The following is a 24,471-nucleotide window of genomic DNA, read 5'->3' on the forward strand; positions in this document are numbered from 1 at the left end:
GTTGCCGAAAGTACCATCATTCTGTAGTTGTTATTGATCTTCCTTTAAAAATATATATTTTTAGACAACATGCAGTCTGTACAGAAGTTAATTTATTTCAGTGAAGGCTAAATACAGAGAAATGAACATGTGCTTAAAGTTCTTTTTTTTAACAGAAGGAAAATGAGTTTTCTTGAATCCAGGTCATTCCAGACGTCATCAGGTAAAACAAGGAGCACGCTGTTAATCTGACGCTCTGTAACGAACGTCCCTCAGACTGCAGCACGCCTTCCGTCTTCATTAAATAGTTATCTACGTGTGAGACGGCTCAGTCCAAGACTACGAGGAGGAGGCAGCGGGAGGCGTGGCGGGGGCCGCCGCCTGCTCCTCTTTCAGCCTGCGCTTCATTAGCTTCTTCTTCTTCTTGTCCTCCTTTTCTAACTCGGCGACCATCTCCAAGAACTTGGGGCTGCGGGGGTCCACGGCGTAGCCAAAGCGCTCTCTGGCCTCGGCCAGCAGCTTAGCGCGGCGGGCCTTCTCCTCCTTCAGCTTGCTCTTGGTGTCGCGCTTCTCCCGGCGCCAGTCGGCTATCATCTTGGGCATCTTGGCCATGTTGGCTGCGATGAGTTTCTCTCTGATGAGAGATGGGCAAAGATTAGCGCAACAGATGTTAATGTGACACGTGACGTCTCCACAGCTATGGAGGTGGACTGCTGTGAAATCTGGTGTGGTTCATGGTCCTCGCAGGATGAACCGTTATAACTTTGAATGCCTGAATTGCCCTCTTGCTTAGGAGTATATTTGGGTCTCATAGCTCAAAACTAGTCGCCCAGTCCGTATTATAATCACAATTTAAAAAATGGTCATAAATAATACATAGCACACAAACACACATGATCATAAATGCCTGTATACACACTCAGATATTGGGACAATGCACATTAATAAACATTGACAATTACAGTATCAGTCCAAAAATAAATCGCATTTAGATATTGTTTTTAATTGTTGCACCCATAGAGACAACCGTCACAGAGTCAGCACTCAGTCGATCGGCAGAAAAATGATTGTCAACTAGTTTGTGATTCAGACGTTCACTCAAATCTTTTTTTTTTTTCACGCAAATATGATACATTTATGTGTTTGCAGCTCCTCATTTTGGAGGATTTTGTTTCCTTTTCTCTGCTTAATGTGAACATGAACTGAATATCTTCCATAGTGACAGAGTGAAATAATGAATGAATCAAAGGATGCTAAAGATAGCAGCCAGTTGCATTGTGGGAAAGGCAGAATACAGCTTTTTTTAACAGACTTATCAATACCTGAAACAAAGGAGAACTGATGACTCTTGAGAGTTGAGTGAAGTGAGTCCCTCTTCATGTCTCTTTCCCCTTTAAACAACATGTCCTCAACTGTACCTAGCTCTAACTCATGTCTAGTCGTTGTTTAGCAGTAGGTATGTAAAATATAACTAAATTATGTAAATTAAGCTCTGACGTTCTGTGAATGACTTAAGCTAGATGTAGTTAGCTCTCCTCCGTCAGGTGGTGTTAATGAGGTCAATGTTGTGGGCAAATCCTCGACCTCTATTGTGTGCTGGTTTATCTTCCGCCGTATTCTCTTTGTCCCAGTTTGTGCCTCCCATATACTTACCGTTAAAATAACGAGAGGTGACTTTATTACGTACACCCCGGTAATATTCGTGCTAGCACAGAACTGTAGCGAGAGAAAAACGAACCAATTTTGACGGCCTGTCCGATAATTGACACATTAGCTACGGTACCTTTAGCGTTACTTACTTTGCCAACCGCTTTCCGGTTTCCTCTTTCTCCCTGGCCTCGATGTTCCTCAGCATTACCTCCAACGGAGGGTGCCACTCGTTTTCCTCTGCGACAATCTTGTCTAGCTGCTCGTGGCTGGGCCACAGCGAGGCAGGGTCGATACCCGACGCTGAACCGTACCGGCCGAATAGCTTCCTGTCATAGCGGCCCGTCTTCTGCCACTCGGGCGTCTTCTCGCTGTCCTTGTCGGGGATGTACGGCCCGCGGAGGTTCAGCTTTAAAGGTCTGGGGTTGTAGGACGCTGTCTGCAATAGAAGCCCGCTTTGAGAGTCCGCGGAGAGTACCGTTTTTGAACATGAAAGTCCCTTTAAAGTCCTGCATAACATTGCCGTCCTCCTGCACAGCATGGACACCGCCATCTTTGTTCCTCCACAAGAAGGACCCGGCGGTTACACAGAGGCGTCTACCGAGGTGCCTGTTCGTCACGGCAGGTGAGTCCTGTGTTTGTATAGTTTTAAATTATTACATTTTGTCTTATTGGTAAAGTTAAAGAGGTTTACCAGCGAAGAAAGACATTAGGGAAATTTAGAATCGATGTTGAGTATTCTTGCACTTTGTCAACTAGAAGAAGATTTGTTTTATTGCTGTCTGCATAATACTAGAATATGTTTGTGTGGATGTTCAACATTATCCAAGAAGAACATTTCAGGATAAAGACAATTTATCTTTTGAACATAATGAAATGGTAAAATGGCACCGAGATAAGACGGCAATAAAATGTCTTATGTACCGATGAGACATTATTTAGAATTTAAATTTGTATTCTTTTTTTGTTTCTATATATATATATATATATATATATATATATATATATATATATATATATATATATATATTTAAGTACTTTGTATATGCACCCATAAAAGAGATTACTTGATAAAAATCTGCATATGACATTAAAATAAAAAAGGAGGAAAGTTTTGCTGAAACCATCCATCAACTAGCCTAGAAAAGTATTCAACAATAACACAGTGTATATATAAGTGTATCTATATATATATATATATATATATATATATATATATATATATATATATATATATATATATATATAGCTTTTTTAAATGAATATATATAATAATTCTAATTGAATGTTTTAGGACTGTTCAAAGAAACAAGCAATTTCAGAACTTTGGTGTTTGGGGAATTGTGATGGTCAATTTTCATAGTTTTCCGACATATAATAATAATAATAATAATAATAATAATAATAATAATAATAATAGTAACAATCATAATGATGCATTTTGTTTATAGGCGCCTTTCAAAGAGCCCTCAGGGACTCCTCACAGGCTCAATCCATCTTGAACGTGACAGATTAAAGTAAACTACTGTTAGTCGTAGCTCCAGATTAAAGGAATGAGGTGAACACATCAATAAAGGAGACTGCATGCTTCAAGTGCAAGATTATAGTGCTTGTGTCAAAGTAGATGGAGAACTAAAGATTTTGAACTTATAAGGTGGTCAAATATGGGGCAGATCTTACCCTGTATCTTCTGTAGGTTTGTTCCAGATCATAGAGGCAGTATTATACATTTTGTTTCAATTATTTATGTATTTATCGTATTTCATTAGAAATCATTTTTCTTAAGTTTGGTAGCACTGAGGAACTGTGCTAAGAAGTCCATAGCTGGTAAAAGAGGCGCTTTCAGAGGCACTCTCCGTGACTTTCAGGAGCTCAGATCAGTGAAGGGGGGGGGGGGGCGGGGGACGGGGGGGGGGACGTCCCCGTTGACGTGGAGGTAGCTGTGAGCAGGTGGGCTGAAGCCAGAGCACCAGAGCGATAAGGGGAACTAAGTCCCTTTTTAACCACCTTCTTTGAACCTTTAAGGACCACAGGGCAGGGAAGTAAACCGTCTTTGAAAAGAGAGGATCTTTTGTTTTTGACGTCCTCGGCGTCACCTCCTCCCTTCCTCTTTTTCGCAGCCTCAGCCCTCCCTCAACTTTTTACATTTGATTTCTTTTCAAGAAGCGGAGATGGAACAAATGGGGTTGCTCTGGAGTGCAGCACTTACAGAGACAGATGTCATCGCTTTTGTGTCGTGGGAGCGCGCGGAGCTCTCCATCGTCATTAAAGATTTAGGGTTCCCATGGCAGGGGTAGCACTAGACTGAAGGTGGGGGGGGGGGGGGGGGGGGCATGACAGAAGCTTAATTTGGCTTAGGAGCATTCTGGTGCCAAGCCCGGGGCCTTAGGGATCACATCAACGTCAGTCACAGGCAAATAGGCTTGTTAGCAGTTAGACGATAGGGGCATGGTGGCAAGATGACAGGTCTATTTCTGAGTGAGGATGCGAGTAGGAGGGCCGGGTGGTGCATTAATACATGTTTAGGGAAGTTATGTGGAACATGCCCACCTGAATTATGACCTTCTTTAAATCGCATCTGCTTTTACAGATGCGTTTGGTTTGTACAGAGGCGCACGTTTGTGTTGGATGCGATGAGTCGCTGCAGCGGTGCAGAGTGCCCACAGAGAGATCTTTGGTGTTCTCCATGTGGAGCAAGCACAGCGCAACGCTCTGGCCTTCACTGCCGGTGCAAAACCACATCTGGGCACTCCAAGACGGAGCTCTCAGAAGAGGTTAGTCAGGGTTGTGCGGCTTAAGTACAAGCGCACATGTTGGCGAACAGCAAATCCAGCGGTCCAGGTGCTTACCCTTGGAGGATAGAGTCTCCTTACAAGAACAACTCAGCGCGGTGGTATCTCTAAGACCACCATCGTAGGGTTGCTCATCAGACTGGAGCCAGTGTTGCCAAATTGGGCTTGCTGAGGTTTAATACCAACATTGGTGTTTCTTTAGGGTCTGTGATCCCAGAAATCGTAATAAGTTACCGTTAACGTTAAAATAATTAAGGGGTATTGTACGGCAAGCCGGTCATTATTGAGAAGTGAACCCTGACAGGGTGAGCTGGACCTGAGTTTATGGTCTCAATCTCTAGTTTCAAGTCTTCTTCAATACAGCATGATGTTCATTTAGTACATTATGGTCCATTTAGAGTCAAATAGACCCTAAAGCAGGGGATGCTTTAGGGCGGGGCTACCTTTTGATTGACAGGTCTCTACCACGGCGTTGTCCGGTCTGGGAGTTGTCCGTGTTTTCGTCTTACAACTTTAACCCTTTGACTGCGTTCTCAGTTCATGAGAGTTAATTGTAAAATTTTGGTCGCCTAAAAATGTCTTATTCCAAACAGCGAGATGGCCAAATTGTCATGCTTGAGGCTTGAAAACAGCAGTCGATATACCAATGAGTGACGTCACCGTGACTACGCCCACTTCTTATGTAGAGCCTGTTATTATTCGCAGCAGCAGTCTGCTCTAAAGAAATAACAGACAGTAACAATGTCGTAGTCGACCAACCAGAATCGAGTATTTAACAAAGTCCGCTGGGAGCCGACACCGACGCCACGCTGCTGGAGACCCAGGCGGTATTGCTGGGCCCGCTTGAGGGAAGCGAGGGACGGGAGAAACCAGAACCAGGACTGAGCGGGGCCGACCCTGGCGTGGTAAAATGAGAGGTTTTCCGAAGTGTTTCTGGTTAAACGCACCGCCAAAATCAACACAAAATGAAAGTATACCTCGTTGTAGCTTTAACCTACAACCATCCAGGGAATTAATTTGTAATAATAGACTAATAAAAGAACATAATAATATTGATAATAATAATAATTACAATTTCTCTCACTCGCTCTCAAACGCACACATTGCAGGCGGAGAGAGCCAAGGTTTGGCGTCGTCTTTCCTAAGAAGCAATTTGCCAAGCCAGCGTTACCATTTGTTGACACAAAGAAGAAATCATAATAAATTGAGTGTAAATGAACCGCTCTTTTGTTGGCCTTAAACAATGACAGGGGGGGGGGGGGTTTGCTCAGAATTTTGGCACCGACAATTCAATTCGTCAGCATTTCCCCAGAACATGGGATGAGGACAAAATCCAAAATAAAAATCCCTCCATTTCCCGGTAATGACAGAGCTCTGTGGCTTCTTCGCTGCAACACAACCTACGAGCAGAGAGGACAAAGCAAAGCCCCCTCGGTGAGACGGGTCCCCGCGGGCGTCGGTGATAAATCACAGCTCTCCACAGGAACATCGCACACAAATTAATAATCCAAAAGGTAACTAATGTTGTCCTTGGCGACGTGGCGATACATTTCCCTCATAGATGGCTCTAACATGTAAACCCTGAACGTTCTGCAACGGCATTCCTGATTTCTCAATTAGCGGTTACAAAAAAAAAACCTTCTTTTACTAGAGCGTAAGTCATGGCCGTGACTCTTGCAGCTCTCTGCAGGCTGCTTTTTAAACACCCCAACCCCCCCCCCCAATGTTAAACTTGGACTTGGCCCAATTCAGAACTGCCAGCGTAAGCAGTCTTATGAAGGGGGGTGGTGGAGGTGGAGGGGCTGGTGTGTGTGTGTGTGTGTGTGTGTGTGTGTGTGTGTGTGTGTGTGTGTGTGTGTGTGTGTGTGTGTGTGCGGGCAGAGGAGGATGGTGAGCTTTCAGCGGGGAGCAGCAGAGTATTTTACAGTAATGGATGTACCACATGGAGATCCAGTTAGTGATGCGTTTGGAGCGCGACGGGGCTCTGAGTTGGGACAGGGAGCTGGGTGTCTCAAGGCTGCAGTCGCCACTGATTTGCAGGGGGAACAAAACGCAAGGGAGGGGTGTCCCGTGTTGCTTTCTGAAAGATTCATCCACCTGGGCGTGAGGGGTGACGGAGAGAGACCGGAGCGGCGGGGGCCACCGGGGAGCTCTTATTTCTGCTCACTTTGAAGGGAAGAGCGCCGTAAAGACATCAATCTGGGATTCCCCCGCCGCAACATCATGGCCGTAAAAATGTTCTCTAAATTACCTCGCATCACAAATCTTTATACCTCACGTTCATGTAAACACCTGAAGAGAAGCACATTCCTATAAACACACACACACACACACACACACATAGTGGGTTTACATAAGAATTTGGCATTTGTTCCAGGTCTGTAATGGCACTGGATTCCCACGGTAGTAAACAACTGTGCCACTCTCTGCCCCTGATACATTAACAATTTTTTTTTTTTCCTACAAATGATCAAACGGCCTTGGGATTTGAACAGATTGCGGTTTATTAAAAAAAAAAAAAAGATGACAGATTTGTAAACAACGACGGCACAATGTTTCGTTATGATGGAGCTCATAGTTTCCCCCTTTTCTCTTTGGGGGTCCTCAGGCCCGCACAGCCCAGCCCAGGGTCCTAATGAGATGATGAATGGGAGCATACGGAGTGATGGAGGCTCTCAATCCACCAGCGACTGCTAATTTAAGGGGGAGATTCATCAAAAGCGGGCCTGCACTCCGATGCACCTTCATAGAGCGGCGGCGGCGGCGGCGGGGTCCGGTGAAGATGAATGGCGGTAATTATCAGCCCTGCCTGCTCACGGCCCCGTCCTCTTCTCCGCCGCTTCCCGGGGTTCCAGGGCTCGTAATCTGCGTCCACGGAGAGCCGTCGCTTAAATCAAATCCCTCTGTTTTTGCTGATGGATCTCAATCACGTCTGATTTGGGAGATTATTCCACAATATACTAATGCGCAAGCGCTGTTGCTCTCACTTGACACAAAATGCCAGAGTGCCGCGCTGAATGTCTCATTCTGCACACAAGCGATCTAATCACGAGGCCTTGTCCACCGCTCAGCCTGTGAGTGCTACCTCGATCACTTGGTCAACAGAGCTGTTACTGTTTTCTCTTCCAGTTGGCATTGTTGTCAAATGTCATTGGTTTCTCTGAAATCTCCTGCCAGAAGCACTGAGTATCTTTTCTTGCCAAAGTACTAGAGTAGTGACCGCTGGTAGAGCAGTTGGGGGTGATATGACGGAAGCCTTCGCAGTGCTGGAGTCGCATTTCCTTCTTGGCGCAATCTTAAACAGCCTTTTAAAGTTCTTCACCTCACTGTTACCATTAGCATATTTGAAGCGCATTTTTTTAAGTATCGTATTAAAAAAGCTGTACTAAAACGGCAAAACTCAATAAAACTTCCTCAATTGCGAATAAAAAGGTTTTTGAAAATTGTGCGCTAAATTCCGTCGCAATATTCCGTCGCTCGTTTGTTCACATTAGTCGGGATATGAAAAATGTACCTGCCGGTATCCTGACTAGCTTCTATTGTACACATTACAGAACCCCCCCCCCAACCTTAAAGTCCCAAGCTGTGCCTATGCTAGCATTAGCTTAATTAGGTAGCTAGCTACAGCTGGCAAAACCCGACGGCAAGAGATGAAATGGCTAAGAATTACGAAACCTACGAAAACTAATGCGCCGTAATTCGTGACATCCCACGAAATTGTTTCGTAGGTTATCCACGTAATCACGACGATGGGTCCAACCACCGGGGATCTTTCAGCCAGGAGTCCCCAGTGACTTATTCGCCACGTAACTTGCGTAATGTAGTTACAGCACTTCCGAGATTACCTAACTAAGTACGGATTGTTGCCTAAACCTAACTGAGTAGCTTCCTGTGAAGACCGCATGCATGTCACGAGCGGGAAATTGTTTTGCTGTCTTTTTCAGGGAAACAAAACGCACGAAAAATGAGGAGTAACTTTTGATAAGATATCATACGAGCTGTTGTGCGAGGACACGGTGCATAAACTGAGAACTGAAGTCTGTACCGGCGTAGCGTGGCAACGGTAACTAAGGGGTAGGGCTCGGTGTCAAGTTTACCTCGTGACCTCATGAGCTCTCCGTGACCTCCACATGTCGAAACGTGGACTTCCTGAAGGGAACAAGCTGCCACCTGATTATAACCTGGCGGCACCACGATCCGGACACGGCGTGCCGTCCCTGGAGCCCTGAGTCACTGCATGTTCACGTTCAGATAGATATCCACACACCGCCACAGACACGCATGCACACAAGATTTATTTGGGGGGTGGGGGGGTGGGGGGGTGTAGGGGGAGGGAGGGGATGGGGGGGGGGGGGGGGGGTGCATGTGGCACCAGCCTGGCGCAGACATCGTTCCCGTTGCTCCCTTAGCTACGCCGGCGCCATCTGTCATCTGCGTGAACATCTGCAAACCCAAGGTGCCCTTGTCACCCAATGTTGGAGCAGTATGTTTGGCTTTTCCATTAAGGAAACCTGGAGTGATTCACCAGAACAGAGCCTATTAGGCTGTGATGGTGCGGTGGCGAATCAGCTGGGCGGCAGAGGCAACATTAAATGGCAGGATTCCTCCTCGGGCAACGCCCGCCCGCCCGACCAGCATGTCTGGCTAGCATGACATCTCGTCTGCTAACCGACAATTTGGCCCGAGCCGCTTGTTTCTTTATGAGCCTCGGCTCCACTGGGAAAAAACCAAGCATATTAAAAAATCAGTTGATTAAAAAGTTTAAAATGATAATGTTTTTCTCCTTATAGTCCACCGATATTCGTTGCAGAAAAGTGGTTTTCTTCTGTTAATTATCAATATGTATTTTCGCAATACTTCCTGCAAAGTGATGCAACTCGCAGCAGATTGGGGGCTTTTCTGTTGCTCGGGAACACATGGAGTTGTTTTTGACTTCCAACGTTCCTAAAAATTGGCGTAAAAATGTTAATATCTATCAGCTATAAATCATCCCGGCCATTTAAAATGAACACAAAGACCCTGAACGCCACGCAGCGTTTGGCATTTTGTCATTGTGTACACTGACCCTCAGCACCCACAACTCTGACTGACTTCCAGCGTCCCCGCTCGGCTCCTCCACGTTTCCTCCTCTACCGCAAAACAGATGGCCTCACCCCCATCCCCATTTTTAATCTATCTCCTCTCTGCGCACCCGAGGTTATGACCAAAATTGAAGTCATATTCAAATATTAAAAGACTCCGAGGAGACTTGAATGGCTGTACCATGTTGCGGCCCCTTTTTTTTGTTGGTTTTTTTTCAGCTAAATGTGTAGTTTCATTTGTTTGGCCTTGAATGAACTCTTACTATGCTGCCTCTGCTGTCGATTCTAGTGGAGATATTTTCCGGTGGCAGATGGATCGTTGCGCTAAGACTGGACAGTGTATTATTCACCACCGCAGCTCTCTAGAGAGCGTCGCTGTCTATTGCATACGGTGCTGAGCTGGATTACGGCAACAAGATCACAACAATATGCTCATTGTCCATAATCTCAAGGATTACTCTCTAGATGAAACTGGCCGTAGCCTCTCTGGGTGATTCAGAGTGATAGGGGAGATTTTCTACGAGCCTTGGCCCGGGAGCGTCCTCTTTATGAGATTCTCTGATCTTTCAGACTCCAGAGTTTTCTTTCAATTGTCCCCCGGTCTTTGTCGCCATGCACATGACGCTGCTGGACGCGGCAGCGGGCAAAGCTTTTGCCTCCCACAGCTGGCTCTCCAAAAGAAATGGGCAAACACACACACACACACACACACACACACACACACGCGCACGCGAATAGCTCGAGCTTCGCCGCCATCTGCTCCAGTGAACGAGCGGAGGATGCTGCCTGGTTGTGAATTGGAATCAGCAGCTGAGAGGACACGCTGTGCCCTGACCACACAGAGTGGCACCGCTGCTGCCCGGCTGCCTGGCACAACGGGCTCCATCTGACGCACTGATGATTTCACACACAATCGCACACACAATGAAATATTGTGGGGCCACGGCCACAGACGGGATTTATTTTGAGTGGGAATGTGATCTTAACTCACCGGGGTTGTAGTCGTCGGGGGGAAGGGGGGGGGGGGGATAGATGGCATTGTGCGTTGGAATATGTTGAATGCCGACTTTTCTTGACCCAAAATGTGTTTCAATGACTGCGTTTCATATCAGCCTTGTAGCACACTTGCAGAAACGCACAATGCCATGTGGTTTATGTTATCGTGAAACGATTGGTTAGGTTTAGGAAACGACAACAAAATCATGGTTTGTGTTAAAATAGTAATGCAACAATGTAACAATATAAAAAAACAACAACCGCAGACTTCTTACGTACCCTCACATAACAACCGTAACAACTTTACGTAACAACGTAACGGGCGTTAAGAAAGCACCGTTAGCAAGACTTTCCGACATGTTGTTACTTAACAAGTGTAACCAACCTTACGTAACAACTGCAACACAACCACCATGAATACCAGAACAGCCCTTATCAGACTTACTACATGAAGTTACGTAACAAGCGTAGCAACATAACTAGCATAAATACATAACTGCCCTTCGCAGACTTTCCATGGTTTGCAGAAACGTACAAAGCCAACATTTCTTTCCCCTTGGCGACTCGGCTGGTTGTAGAGGAAAATATTGTCCGGGGAATGAGCCATGAAATCAGTAACGTGTACAGTTACAGCAATGAACTGTACATTCTGGACGGCTGCAGGACTATATGTGGCTTGGGAACTTGTAGCGAAGTCTCCTGTTGCTTCTTTTCTCTTTTCTCTCGTCGCGAATGGGGGAAAAAGTGACCCGCAGTCTTTTGTGAGCGGGTTATATGTTTTGGAAAGCCTTGCAAGCGTTCACTTAAATAACAGAAGAAAAGAGGAATAGGTATCAAGCGGGCATAGACACTGCGCATACAAAAAAGAACCCAAACAAACACCCCGGGAGCCCAACATTCAACGGCGGCCAAGAAGTGCCTGGCGGAGAGGGCCGGCTTTGAAAAGAGCACCTGCGTGCTATAAGAGTCTCAAAAACAAAAACTCATAGCCTCAACAACTCTTTACAACGCTGACGGTCACTGGTTTCCTTGTGAGCAACTTTGTATTCGTGGACAGGACCTCCATCTAGGCCACTTGCTTCTTTGCAGTTTGTCACCTGGCTTGTTTACTTTTCTTTCCGCTCATTTAGAACTCACCTTTTGTCCTAACGGGCTCATTAGCAGCGGCCTCGTTCCAGGGAGAAACCACCAGGTTAGAGCCCCACATTTCTGAACCCGGGCGACACGGCTCAGGCGCCGCACTTTAAATGAGGCTTGGCCCCGTTTCTCACGGGGAAGCTGCAGAGCGAGGAGCCAACAATGTGTTTTCACTTTTATGTATTTTCATAAGTCATCTAGTTGGCCATTAAAGTTGATATTTTTTTTTTTTTTTAACAAGGGATTGCATCTTTTCCAAAAAAAGAAACATGCTTGCGCTAAAGTCAAATTCCCTTGCTCTGGGAATACTGTTAGGAGTTTAACCAACGTGCTTCCAACACATTTCATGCAGGAGCAGGTTTGTACAGAACGTTATTTTGAAACCCAGGCGTTTCCGCACCTGGCAACTGCTGTCTCTGCTGTATCTTGGATTCCTAATATACAGACTTCTAATACGGTGAGGGGACGGGGAACAGTCCATGATAGACCATGAGACAGTTGGCCTCACAAAAGCGTAAAAGCCCTCTCCCACAATGCATCGTATTTTTTTTAAATTAATTTTCCAAATCATATCAATAATACAAAACAATTGTTTACTTGTATTTTTACAAATTTACAAACAGTTTAACTGTAATTTTATGTTGTTTTCAATTTCTCCATTAGCAAATTCAGAGGAAAGACCTAATATAGACAACAATAACCCTTACAATAAAAATAAAAATAGAAAATAGATACAAATTTTAGAAATTATTTTTGAAAACGTTTTTATTTATTTTAATTGTTTTTAAGAGAAAGATCAAATTGATCAAGTAAATGGATGAGCAATAAACACATTCATGCCAGTATTGTGAAACAGTAGCAGGTTTTCACCAGGTAGTCGTGGAAAAGCCCCCAAACACCCAAAACACTTTTTTTTTCACAATTTAAAAGGTGCATTTTAAATACAAAAAATGTATAATTTAATATGAGTATATTAATTTGTGGCTCGGACCATGCCCCGCATGAGTCCTTGTGATGGCTTTACAGCTCTTTGTCTCAGAGTACCCAACGATTCCCAGGAACAGATCTGGTTGACCGTCAAAGTCCTTTAAGCCAATAATCACATGTGAATAAGGAGCACATCATGGTGACACTGGTGGATGGATTTAGCTCAGTTTAGTTTAGAATAGAGGAGCCTGTGAGTACTTCACTTCAAAAACGTAAACGTAGGGCAGCGGTTCTCCACCTTTTTGAGTCCCGACCCCTCAGTCTAGTTTAGTTAGCAGCCGATGCCTTGCCCAATGTGCTCCGGAAACTGTGGATTTGTGAGGCGTTCCGTGACTGTTTCTCTCCCCTTACCAGCTGGAAATCCCCCGTTTAGAAACTCATGTGAGTTGATTCTCACAAAACACACTTAATAAAATCTATTCAGAAGTTAATTCAATCACTGGAACACGCTATGTCATACACAAATACATTCCCCAGAATAAAATATGTTTTTTCTTTCTTCCTTTTGTTCTCCACAACCGTCTGGCGATCCCCTGGAAATGATCTCATGACCCCTTTGTGGTCCCGACCCCCATGTTGAAAACCACCGCTATCGATAAAAAACCTTGTTGGAGACCAAGATTCATGAGAGATGTGGCGCAGGGTTTATGTTTCTTAAAGCGGAGCCTGTTGTCAAACATTGAATTTGCTTCTCAATATTTCTGTGTTTCTGCATTATGTTGGAAAAGGGATTATATGTTTCTGCAATCTACAGGATGCGTTCTATGTGACGCCGTGCAGAAGAACGTCTCCTAGCGGCCTCACACTGCCACACGGTTAACGCTGTGAAACGATTGGTGCAGTTTAAGCAACTAAACTACTCGATGGAGGTAAGAAAAGAGATCAGGTTTTATGTTCAACTAATAATGTAATGACATAACAATTTAACAAGTGTAATGATGTCAATAAATAACAAAAAAACAACAACTTTCTCACGTTAACGTTAAGTAACGAGCGTCACTCTGTTTACTTTTGGTTTCCTGGACACGGACAGCGGGCTCCTGGGTGAAAGTCCTGTGTTTGTTTGACCCATCGTCCACCACTCCCACTCGCCCTGAGTGGACTTCACCGTCTGTTGTACTCATTATTATACCAGTACAGTCCGTTTACTCACTTGTATCTGTGGTTTGCAGAAACCTCGGGTGCTACAATGCTAACATATTTTCATGGCGACTGGGCAAATATTATGTGCATGTTTTTTGTCTTTTTATGACAAATATCACAAGGGAAGGGTGAAATATATAATGAAGCAGGGAATGAGAAAATGTTCAAATAAAAAAAAACAACTTCTCTGCTTTTCCAAAAATGTTTGACTACCCTCCCTTCAACTAAAAAACAGAGAACCCTCTCCTTCTTCTAAACCCCCCCCCAGTCCCTAATCCATCCATCTGTGTATATGCATATTCTTGCACATTTAAAACCCAATATTTTCCCAAAAATGTCATACCTGAAGTTAATGAATCTCCCTCTGATTTGATTTCCTTCCACTCTTAAAATTCTTCCAGGTACCTAAAGGGTGTGTGCCAGCACATGATTGGGAGGGTGTCAGACTGATCTGATTGGTGGGAAAGGGAGGAGGACGAGGAGAGAGAGAGAGAGAGAGAGAGAGAGAGAGAGAGAGAGAGAGAGAGAGAGAGAGAGAGAGAGAGAGAGAGAGGGAGGTAGAAGTGAAAGCAGATGGCAGAGCTGGCACCTGTCTTACACTAAAATCTGTTTGGAGCCGTTTTCCACATGTCTTTAAAAAAAAAGAAAAAAAAAAAAAGAATCCAATTCGGCATATTATGCCAAAAAAACCCCGACTCTCAGGTTTTAACCCCTTTGTGACCGTGCCCTCCCTTAAGCTTTTCACTCATAATAGGATGACCCCCCCCTCTGAACAGGAGGAGATACAAACACCCCCCCCCTCTCAAATCCTTCCACTCTGTCTCACCCGGGCCTTGTAAGCAAACAGAGGGGGCATTCAGAACAGGAGAGAGTCTCATTTAAAGCGTTAATCTGTGGGCCACATGCTGCACAACGGCGGAGGACCAAACCAGCACCACAGTAACAGACCTGACACACACACACACACACACACACTCGGAGCTGCCAGGCCTGCCCAGGCTAAACATGGCATGTATTTGGCAAGTGAGGAAGTGTGTTCCAGGTGGCTGCGTATATAAGTTGTGATCACTTTGAACCCCTCATAGCTCCCACACTGGTACACTGACATGTTGTGAGCCCTTTTACTCTTACATTGGTGCCATCAACTCACCATAGATTGGGAGATTCTGATGTTTTCTTCTCTTCCAGACAGAAAAGCAAGTTGCAAAGACTTCAAACTTTTAAAAGTCTGCAATCGCAATTTTAAGGTCTGCGAGTTAATGAGTGAAAACCAGTGGATTTCATAATCTTAAAGGGGAAAAAAAAACTCAACCCAGAATGCACCAGTGTCTGGACAAATGTGGTAAAATAACTCATTTTATAACTCAATAACTCATAACTCATCACGCATGAATTAATGCATCATCATCCTCACCATTACAATAGGACCAGCTCACCATGAGTTCATGGGATTAGTTAACACTTAATAGATCACCAGTACCGGCTCACATTGGACTATTCAATTTCATTTTATTGAACTGGTTGTCAGATGAACACAACACCCAACAGATGGGTAAATGGTGGCATGTGCAACAGAACATAGAGTCACCGCAACAACTGACACAGCCGGACATTGCCGACAGAAAACAAGCAACAACTAAGCCGGGTTTTAGGGGGAGTTATGAGGACACGGTTGGTGTTGGTGATGGTGATGGTGTTGGTGATGGTGATGGTGACGGCAAGCGGCTGGGCCCCTGAAAAGCATCAAGACCACCTTAACTGAAACCAAGTAAAGACCAAGACCAGACTGTATCGAGACAAGACCAAGACTTTGAGAGGTTGAGACCGAGTCAAGGCCAAGACCAGAGTCCATAGAGACCAAGGCAAGGCCAAGACCAGAGTCCATAGAGACCAAGGCAAGACCAAGACCAGAGTCCATAGAGACCAAGGCAAGGCCAAGACCAGAGTCCATAGAGACCAAGGCAAGGCCAAGACCAGAGTCCATAGAGACCAAGGCAAGGCCAAGACCAGAGTCCATAGAGACCAAGGCAAGGCCAAGACCAGAGACCATAGAGACCAAGTCAAGGCCAAGACCAGAGTCCATAGAGACCAAGGCAAGGCCAAGACCAGAGTCCATAGAGACCAAGGCAAGGCCAAGACCAGAGTCCATAGAGACCAAGGCAAGGCCAAGACCAGAGTCCATAGAGACCAAGGCAAGGCCAAGACCAGAGTCCATAGAGACCAAGGCAAGGCCAAGACCAGAGTCCATAGAGACCAAGGCAAAGCCAAGACCAGAGTGTTTGACAAAGTCAAGTCCACAGTTGCTCTGTTTTCACTGAACAGATAGAAACACACTTCATACAACACTCTGTTTCCCTGTCATGCTTTCTCTTGCAGATAATCTAGTTGTGGTTTAGGTAGCTGATTTTGTGACTAGACAGACGCTACAAGCGTGAACTGATCACATACATTCACAGTGATGTGGGATTGTTTCTTGATGGTGAGCAAACAGGAACTCGGGGACACGTGCTGCATTCACTCCAGCGTCGAATCATCACGAGGCACCGAGTCACGCGTCGGTTATGCATCAGCGAAGCATGTGTTTCTAAAAAAAAGTGTTACCGCAAACGCTTTTAACCCCTCTTCCCCCAGAACTGCTGCGTTCAGCTGCGGCCTTCTCCGAACGCGCCAGCAGAGGGCGCCAGAGGACCCACGTCCCACTTCACTTCACTCGGCTGCTCTTTGACTCCACATACCCCCCCCACACACACACACACACACACACACACACACACACACACACAAAGGTCGTGAGCCGAGGGCCCGCGCGCACCTGTCAAAGCTTCTTGTTGTCACCCACGCTTTTACGCTCCCACCGAAACTTTCATAAACCGAAAATAGCTCTTTTCCTTCCCTCCTTCCCTCCTTCTCCCTTCTTTTTTTTTTTTTTTTCCCCAAGGGAACCGCAAATTGTGTCCAGATTTTCACACATAGTAACTTAATGTTTTGGGCTATTTGGAACTGAAACAATTAGAAGCGAACCTGTGTTGTACCCTCTCCCCCGCTAATGGACCTGACTAGAAAAGACAAGGAAATGAAACGATCCTGTTTTCCACCCTCGGGTTATTTCAGATTGCAGGCTCGTTTTCTAATTATGGAGGCCGTTCCTTTAAGCGTGCGTGTTTCTCACTCGTTCTTTTTTCTTTCTTTTTTTTAGCTTTTAATGAAAATCCGGCCCTGCTTTTGTATTTGGAGACGATAAATCACAATTTTGGAATCTCTCGCTTTTCTTTGCGGCGTGCTGACTTGTCCAGCTTGGTGGGAAATGACGTGATAATAAATAGATAAAGACAATCGAAAAAAAAACGGTGAAAAAGTTCACGCTCATGTCGGATTGTAGACTGGCACTGCCCCCCCCCCTGCAATATTCGGGCTCCTTTGCTGTAGCGCCGGTGGTGCCCAGAGGTTGTTGCCATGCAACTCAATGTGGCACAAACACACACACACACACACACACATGCACACACACAAGCACCAACAATGGTCTGCTTTATGAGGTGCCCAGCGATGCCATGGTAACCTCCTCGTTCTGGGCAAGACGGGCAGAGCGGCGGGCCAAAAAAATGCCATGGTTCCTTTTTTTTTTTTTTTTCTTTTCTCTCAAACCACGTTGCCCAGAAACCTTTTGAAACTTAATAAGTGAAAGCAGTGGGCAGACAAATTACGACAGGAGTGTGTGAGGGGGGGGGGGGGGGGGGGGGGGGCAACTTTGGGAGTTTTAGCATATCCTGTCTCTCAAGCGTAAATTTGAACCCTGAGTGTAAAAATTATGCTGGATGATGATGATGAAATGGGCAGCATAACTTCAATGGAACAGAACACCACATCCTTTTTTTTGGGGGGGGGGATCCTCCGTTCACCGTGGACTCGTGCGAGAAAAGCAACGTTTTCTCCTAGAATTGAAAGTAACACGGTGCGATTAACTGATAGACGCACGTGATCATTTAAAGGGTGAAGCATTCGCTTTTAATGCAGACGCACTCTGGAGCTTTTCAGCCGGGGGGGGGGGGGGGGGGTCCGTGCGGTGCATGTTTGAGCAGACAAACTTCTCTGAGTGGGTGCACTTCATTAGAAATGATCAGTGGCTATCCAGCGGGAGCTCTTGACCTGCGGCGCATTTACATAACAGCAGCCGTTCTGCAGAGCTGGTGGGGGGGGGGGGGCTAGAGTGTCGCTAGAGTGAAGCAGCTCTGATGGAGAACGAAGTCGACCGGCTCTGTATACATACGTGCGCTACAGTAAGCAGCTTGGTGTGTGTGTGTGTGTGTGTGTGTGTGTGTGTGTGTGTGTGTGTGTGTCCGCGAGGGACTGTAAGTGAGGCTGCTCCAGCCATTTCCATATCACCCGGGGTCATCTAGGCACTGCGCCCAGTCCCTGTGCTTTTTAGGCCCCGCTGAGGCCTGGTGAGATTGGGGAAAAAACGGGGTTGAATCCTAACTGGAAGGTAGAGCTGGCTGGATGGATGGAGGAGAAGGAGGAGGAGGAGGAGGAGGAGGAGGAGGGTCACGCACAACAGAGCCCCGTCTAGTGCTTTTTAGATTCCCTTGAAATGGGGATCCGTGCCAAGCAGGGCCCCGGCGAGCCGGCTATCGCGCCATAACCGGCCCCCGTAATTGCCACTCGTCCCGCACCACCTCCTCCTCCTCCTCCTCCTCCTTCACTACGGTCACCCACCACGCATGTAAAACACAGAGACGCAGCGCGGGATCGCCACCTGGGAATACATGGGACGTTAATGGCACTCTCCTTCACAAGCTGTCAATGCCCGTTAATGAACCCATACATAAACATACAGGCCTGTCTGTGCGCCCGGACAGACAGAGAGAGAGACAGGCTGGCGGGGGGGGGGGGGGAGAGACAGAGCGGACAGACACAGAGGTGGAGAGACAGACAGCCCCCCCCCCCCCCAACCAGAGACAAAGTGGACACGGACACGGAAAGGAAAAGCGGAGAGACAGATAAATAAAGACGGCGACGTGCGTTTGGCGAGCGGACGGGCGAAGGCGGCCGGACTGATCAAATGGACGCGACGCATCAGATAAAGTCTCCCGTTCCATTGGATTGAGCACCGAGCTCAAAACAAAAGGGCAAACCCAGTTTCACTCTCAGACGTTTCTTTTTATTTTCTATAATGGGCATGACTAAATATAATCCACGATAATGCTGTCCTCATGTGAAATGACTAACTGTTTATACCACAGAAGAAAACGACCTTCGTTTGTTTTTATTATGTTCATCAGCAACAGATTTCCCCGCTGGTTTGCATGCGCGCAGCGAGGAGAAGAGAAACATTGTGCTCGGTGACGTGAACGCTCGTGAAAACTATTTGGCGGAGGGTTTTCTCTCTTTCTTCGGTTGTTTTCGGTGTAAACAGTTCATTTTAGTGCAGGTGGCCATGGTAAGAGATGGCTTGCAGTCTTTCGTTTTTGTTGATCTACACGACAAACCACAAAATTGGTGTGACACGGATTCAATGCGTTGTGGAGCAGAAGAGCATGGGAACAATATAGAACCTTGGATGCATACCTGAAACTATTATGACAAAATCTTTGTAGAAACATTTCAACATTTTCCGGGAGTTTTTTTTGTGGGTTTTTCCGTAAATCTTGGTATTATCACAGCAACTTTCTCCCAAGTTGGTGAAAAATGTCTTAATTCACAGGAACCGTTCATCCTCATCTGTTATCTCTGTCAGGTACTGGATATGTTTACTGTGATCCAGCCCTCAGTTGTGCTCAGCTACATTATTTACACAGACAATTTAACATTTGATGCATAAAGCATTATCTATATTTTATTTTCCAGAAAAAAAAAATCACTAAACCGATAATGGTTTTACATCAACACAGTCAGCAGAAAAAAAATGTCGGCATTGTGAGTTTCTGCCAAACCACGGGATACGTTGAATGTTGACGTTTTGGAACAAAAAATATGTTTCATAAATTCTTTTCATGTCAGCCTCTTGCAGAAAGTTAATGTTGTGAAACTATTGGTTAGATTCAGGCAACAAAAATACTTGATTAAGTTTAGAAAAAACATCATGCTTAATGTTCAAATTGTAACGTAGCAACACAACGTAACAACATAACGCAACGTAACGACGTAGCGTAACGACGTAGCGTAACGACGTAGCGTAACGACGTAGCGTAACGACGCAGCGGAACGACGCAGCGGAACGACGCAACGGAACGACGCAACGTAACGACGCAGCGGAACGACGCAGCGGAACGACGCAGCGGAACGACGTAGCGTAACAACGCAGCATAATGACGCAGCGTAACAACGCAGCGTAACAATGCAGCGTAATGACGCAGCGTAACGATGCAACAACGTAACATAACGTAACATAACAACATAGCATAATAACGCAACAACGTAATAGCGTAACGCAACGACGCAAAGCAACAACGCAACGCAACAACGTAACTCAACTAGCGTAAATTAAAAAACACCTTCCTGAGTGAACTTTCTGACATATTACGCAACTAGCATAACGATGTTACGTAACAACTCTTAACTTCAACGTTAACTTGTGCTTTCAAACATGACATGAACAGCGGTGTTTATTACACATTCAATGTATGCAAGGTTTGCAGAAACATACAATGCTAACATTTTCTCCTGGCAACTAGGCTGTTTACTTACTTTCCACACATTGACTACAATTATGTAATCTGCTATTACAGACCTACTGTCTTAGTAGCGAACTAACATTAATCTAGTTATGGATATATTGATGTGATTTAATTAGCTTAGCTTTCTTAGCTCACAAGCAAGTAGCATATTCCAGAGAGGTACTCTCACTATAATATTGGCGAGTTCAAATTTGATGTCAGTTTGGTTCGTATTGCACCGTTCAATAACAAGGCCATTCAAAGAGCTTTGCAGATAATATAAAAACATTTATTGACAGGAGATTTGAAATATGTTATGATAAAAAGACAGATCCAAATCGCAACTTTTAGGCTAAAAGTAAAAAAAACAAAAAAAAAGTACTAAAAGTTTTAGTACATGTTACGGCTGCCTTTCTGGAATACTAAATAGTATGGTAGTATAAGTATTGGAACGCACAATTAATTTGCGTGCCAAATTTCTACCTCCTTGAGCGAAAATTGTCACCAAAAGGAGAGGTTATGAAGAAATGAAGGCGTCATCCCAAATATCAATTGTAAAGTCAAAAAAAACCTTACTGTCATATAATTACTAAGTAGAACCTTTTGACTTTTGACCTATAAAACTTCTTCTAAAAGGAACTTTTACAACATTAATACCGAAGCCTCTACACGACCTACATATGTAAACGGGACCATCGGCGAGTTACAGTTATTTTTAACGCTTGTCATTGGGGTCCGATTCCCCTCTAGTTGGAAATCACATTTGAAATCACGCAACCAATCATGTGACCAATAACCACAAAGTACTAAACATCGAGTATTCTATTTTACTTTTTGCACAACGCAATGTTTATTCTCTGTACGTTGTGGATTTGCCTATGGCTGACTCTGGGTCAGTCAATGACATTGTCCCTGTGAGGTAAACAAACACAATAAAAAGAAACAGGATGAGATACAGCATAGTGTTTAACGATCACAGCCAGAAGTGGGTAGTTTGTGTGAAATGGCAAAGGCGCCGTTAAAAAGTGGACAAAAAGGACAAAGCAACACTTCAAATTTTCAGTCATTCTTGTGTAGAATTCTACTAACCGACGTAACGGAGCATTATCGATGAGACAAATGTGATTTAAAAAAGTATGCATGACAAGCTTTGTTTTCAGTTCGCCATGTTGAGTGTGCAACGGCAGCCCCTTCAGTAACCTGGCTCAGACATCTGAGCTTGGCCCGGGGCCTCCTGGAAAAATCCACATCGGCACGGAGCGCAGCCGATAGACCTCGCTGCTTTCGACCGAACGAACGACGCGAGTCGCGAAAGTCGCCGGGGCGCTGCTGAGTCCGCCACCGAGCACCTGCACCTGAGAACGCTCCAGCGCTGCACGCTTTTTTTTTTTTTTTTTTTTTTTTGGTGCAGAGTCGGCGTAGCTCGGTTAAGCCCTGCAACATGGCAGCAGCCGGAGCAAGTTGGACCGGCGAGGCGAGAGGCACAGCTGCTTGGAGAGGGCTCCGTGGCATTTCTGTGTCTGTGTCCTCCTCTCTCCCCTCCAAACACACACACACACACACACACACACACACACACACACACACACACACACACACACACACACACACACACACACCAGGGCATACATACAGTATATACCAACACATACACACACCCTCTCTATCACTCACACCAGCAGCAGCACCCTGGTAACAGATAGCTCCTGATTGGTGACTCCATCCGTGTTTTGTTTTTTTAAATCTATATTTAAATATTTATCAGCAGTCCCAGGAAGAGGATTCTGGCGGCGTGGCGGCGTGCGGAATGGCGTGGGAGAGGCAGAGTGACCCCGGGCTCAGGTGGCAGCTGTGTTATGACTTCTCTGCCAGGTCATGGTGGATGGTAGGATGGATGCACACCCTCCCCCTACACACACACACACACACACACACACACACACACCATCTCCTCCCTCCATTCTGTATCGATCCATCCGTCTATCTCCGCTCTGTTTTTGTCACATTCTTCCGCTCTCATTTTGTTTGTTTCTTGGACACAGAACTTGACATAATGTTGACGTGTTGTGCATGCGCCGCATGGTTTTTCCACGCTGTGTGTCCGTTTCGGTCGCTCGCTGAGCGTGCGTTCAAGGTGTTTCGGCGCCTAAGGCCGAGGAGAAGCCAACTGTGGAGCGAGTCCACCTTTTAGCGGCGGAGGCGAGCGGAGCCTTCCTCGTCCAGACTTCGTGATGCCCTCATTTGAAATGTGCGACTGCAGCGGCGGTGGCGCCGTTCATCACAATGTGTCGGCATTCGGCGAAAGTCTTCGAGCGACACTTGGATACTTCCCTTGAAATGCACTTTTCTTCTTAAATTCTAATCACGAGATCATTTTTGGGTGATTGACTCCATCAAAGGTATCTGGGGCTTCTCCCAAAGGAAAAGGGTTTTTAATTAAAACCCTGTTTTAGCCACTAGAGGAAATGATTCAGAATGTATTAAGGCCACGATGCACTTCTGGGGCAACATGTGCTTTTTTTTTTTCCTGACTTGATTTACATTTAATTTTTTGTAATGAATCCTTACCTCGTAGCAGTGCATTCACTTCACATGCAGACATTTTCCATGAGCGATGTATTCCGTTTGCTTTGTGACTTGAATTTGCATCAACTTGCTGCTGTCTTCTTCGCTTTTTGACCTTCAGCTTTTTTGGTGTGTGTGTGTGTGTGACACAAACATCCAGAGTCTGGATCAGATCAGAGAGCTAATTTATTCCAGATTTCACATATTGACAACATCAATCACTCCCGATCTCTCGGTAGCAGTTGCTTCATTATTTCCCCTCATGTGGCGCTCGGTGTTGATCACAGAGGCGTCTCGAGGCCTGACACAGTTTGTAAACCCGAGGGCTCCTCTCAGCGCCAGCCTGCTGCGCTCGCCGCTATGTAGGGCAGAGCTGGACCCTCTGCCGTGGGGTGGGAACGAGGAGGGAGGAGAGAGAGAGAGAGAGAGAGGGATGGGGGGAGGAAGGGAGGGATGGCAGCCAGCATTGGGGCCCCATGCAGGGATGCGGGAGATGGGGAGGGGCGCAGGGGTTACGGGGTTGCTACAGGGGGCAGAGAGAGGGGCACAGGCTGGGCATGGCTGGCAAAGGAGCATTCCCTCCCGTCTGTGGGCAGTGTCTCAGCTCAGTCATACACAAAGCCGGGGGGGGGGGGGGGTGTCAAAGGAAAGGCTACAGTGGGAGGTAAACGCTGTTTATCCGACAGCCACATTTTAAGGTTGCCTTTTAATAACAAATTTAAAGGGGCACGCCAGCAATTAGGCATTACACTTTAATTAAATTAAGGGACTTACAAGAGACATATTTAAAAAAAGAATGGTTAAAATCGAGGCAGCAGAAGCCCAGATATCCAGACTTAAAGTCTATAGTGAATCAAAAACACTAGATCCTACAATTCCCAGGATGCAACTGGGCAGTGTGTCTTTCGTTCAACCCTCGCCGCTTCCTAAGTGCTTGCTTCTTTCAAACCCCACACCTCTGGTTTGTGATGTCGACTTTCCGTTTAAAAAAAACCAGAGCCCAAGCCGAGATAAGCGTGATGACCTCACTATGACATCATCGGGGTCATTTTCCCAGACTTTTGGAAAGCTCGCTCCACAGCCACAGAAGACGTGAGGCGACTGCTTTCACAGGCTGAGTAGCACTCCTCCGTGAGATGTAAAGTGATCTTTGTGTGTATAGTTGAAGTGTCCTTTCAAGTTACTGTTCCTGATGGAAATGATTGAATCAATGCTTTTCTCGGTTGTATTGCTGGATGTCTTCCTAAAAATGGTCTCAGATTGTTTCAGTTAAAGGATTTCGACTGGCCTGATTAGACGACAGCATGTAGCTTTTCAGAAGACGATGAAGAGGGAGTTGAGGCATTTTGTGATTACGTACATTCCACATATTTTATCTTTTAAAGCTGATTCTATTCGGGTTTTTTATAAATATCCAGACATTTGTATTGTGTTTGGTTGGTCGGTGGTCAGAAGTTTCTTCGGTGGGTGGAATCCTGTTTGAATCCTGTG

The 24,471-nt window shown here is 45.6% G+C and overlaps 1 protein-coding gene across 1 annotated transcript; it reads right to left on the reverse strand.

Annotated features, from left to right (window-relative positions):
- Positions 1-70: 70 nt before the first annotated feature.
- gadd45gip1 (growth arrest and DNA-damage-inducible, gamma interacting protein 1) lies at positions 71-2,181 on the reverse strand. The gene is made up of 2 exons (XM_068731471.1): positions 1,779-2,181; positions 71-613 (listed from the first exon to the last, which is right to left on the reverse strand). Exons 1-2 carry the CDS (start codon positions 2,177-2,179, stop codon positions 319-321), a joined length of 696 nt encoding a protein of 231 aa, XP_068587572.1. The 5' UTR covers positions 2,180-2,181; the 3' UTR covers positions 71-318.
- Between the last annotated feature and the right edge of the window lie 22,290 nt (positions 2,182-24,471).

This window comes from Cebidichthys violaceus, unplaced genomic scaffold, assembly GCF_023349555.1.
Source record: "Cebidichthys violaceus isolate CVI_PGR_0920_01 unplaced genomic scaffold, fCebVio1.0.p SCAF_52, whole genome shotgun sequence".
Lineage (NCBI taxonomy): Eukaryota > Metazoa > Chordata > Actinopteri > Perciformes > Stichaeidae > Cebidichthys > Cebidichthys violaceus.

Coding starts and splice junctions, on each gene's coding strand:
- gadd45gip1 (XM_068731471.1), bottom strand. CDS start 2,179: ATGGCGGTGTCCATGCTGTGCAGGAGGACGGCAATGTTATGCAGGACT. Junction 614..1,778: donor ACCGGAAAGCGGTTGGCAAA/GTAAGTAACGCT, acceptor ATCTCTCATCAG/AGAGAAACTCATCGCAGCCA.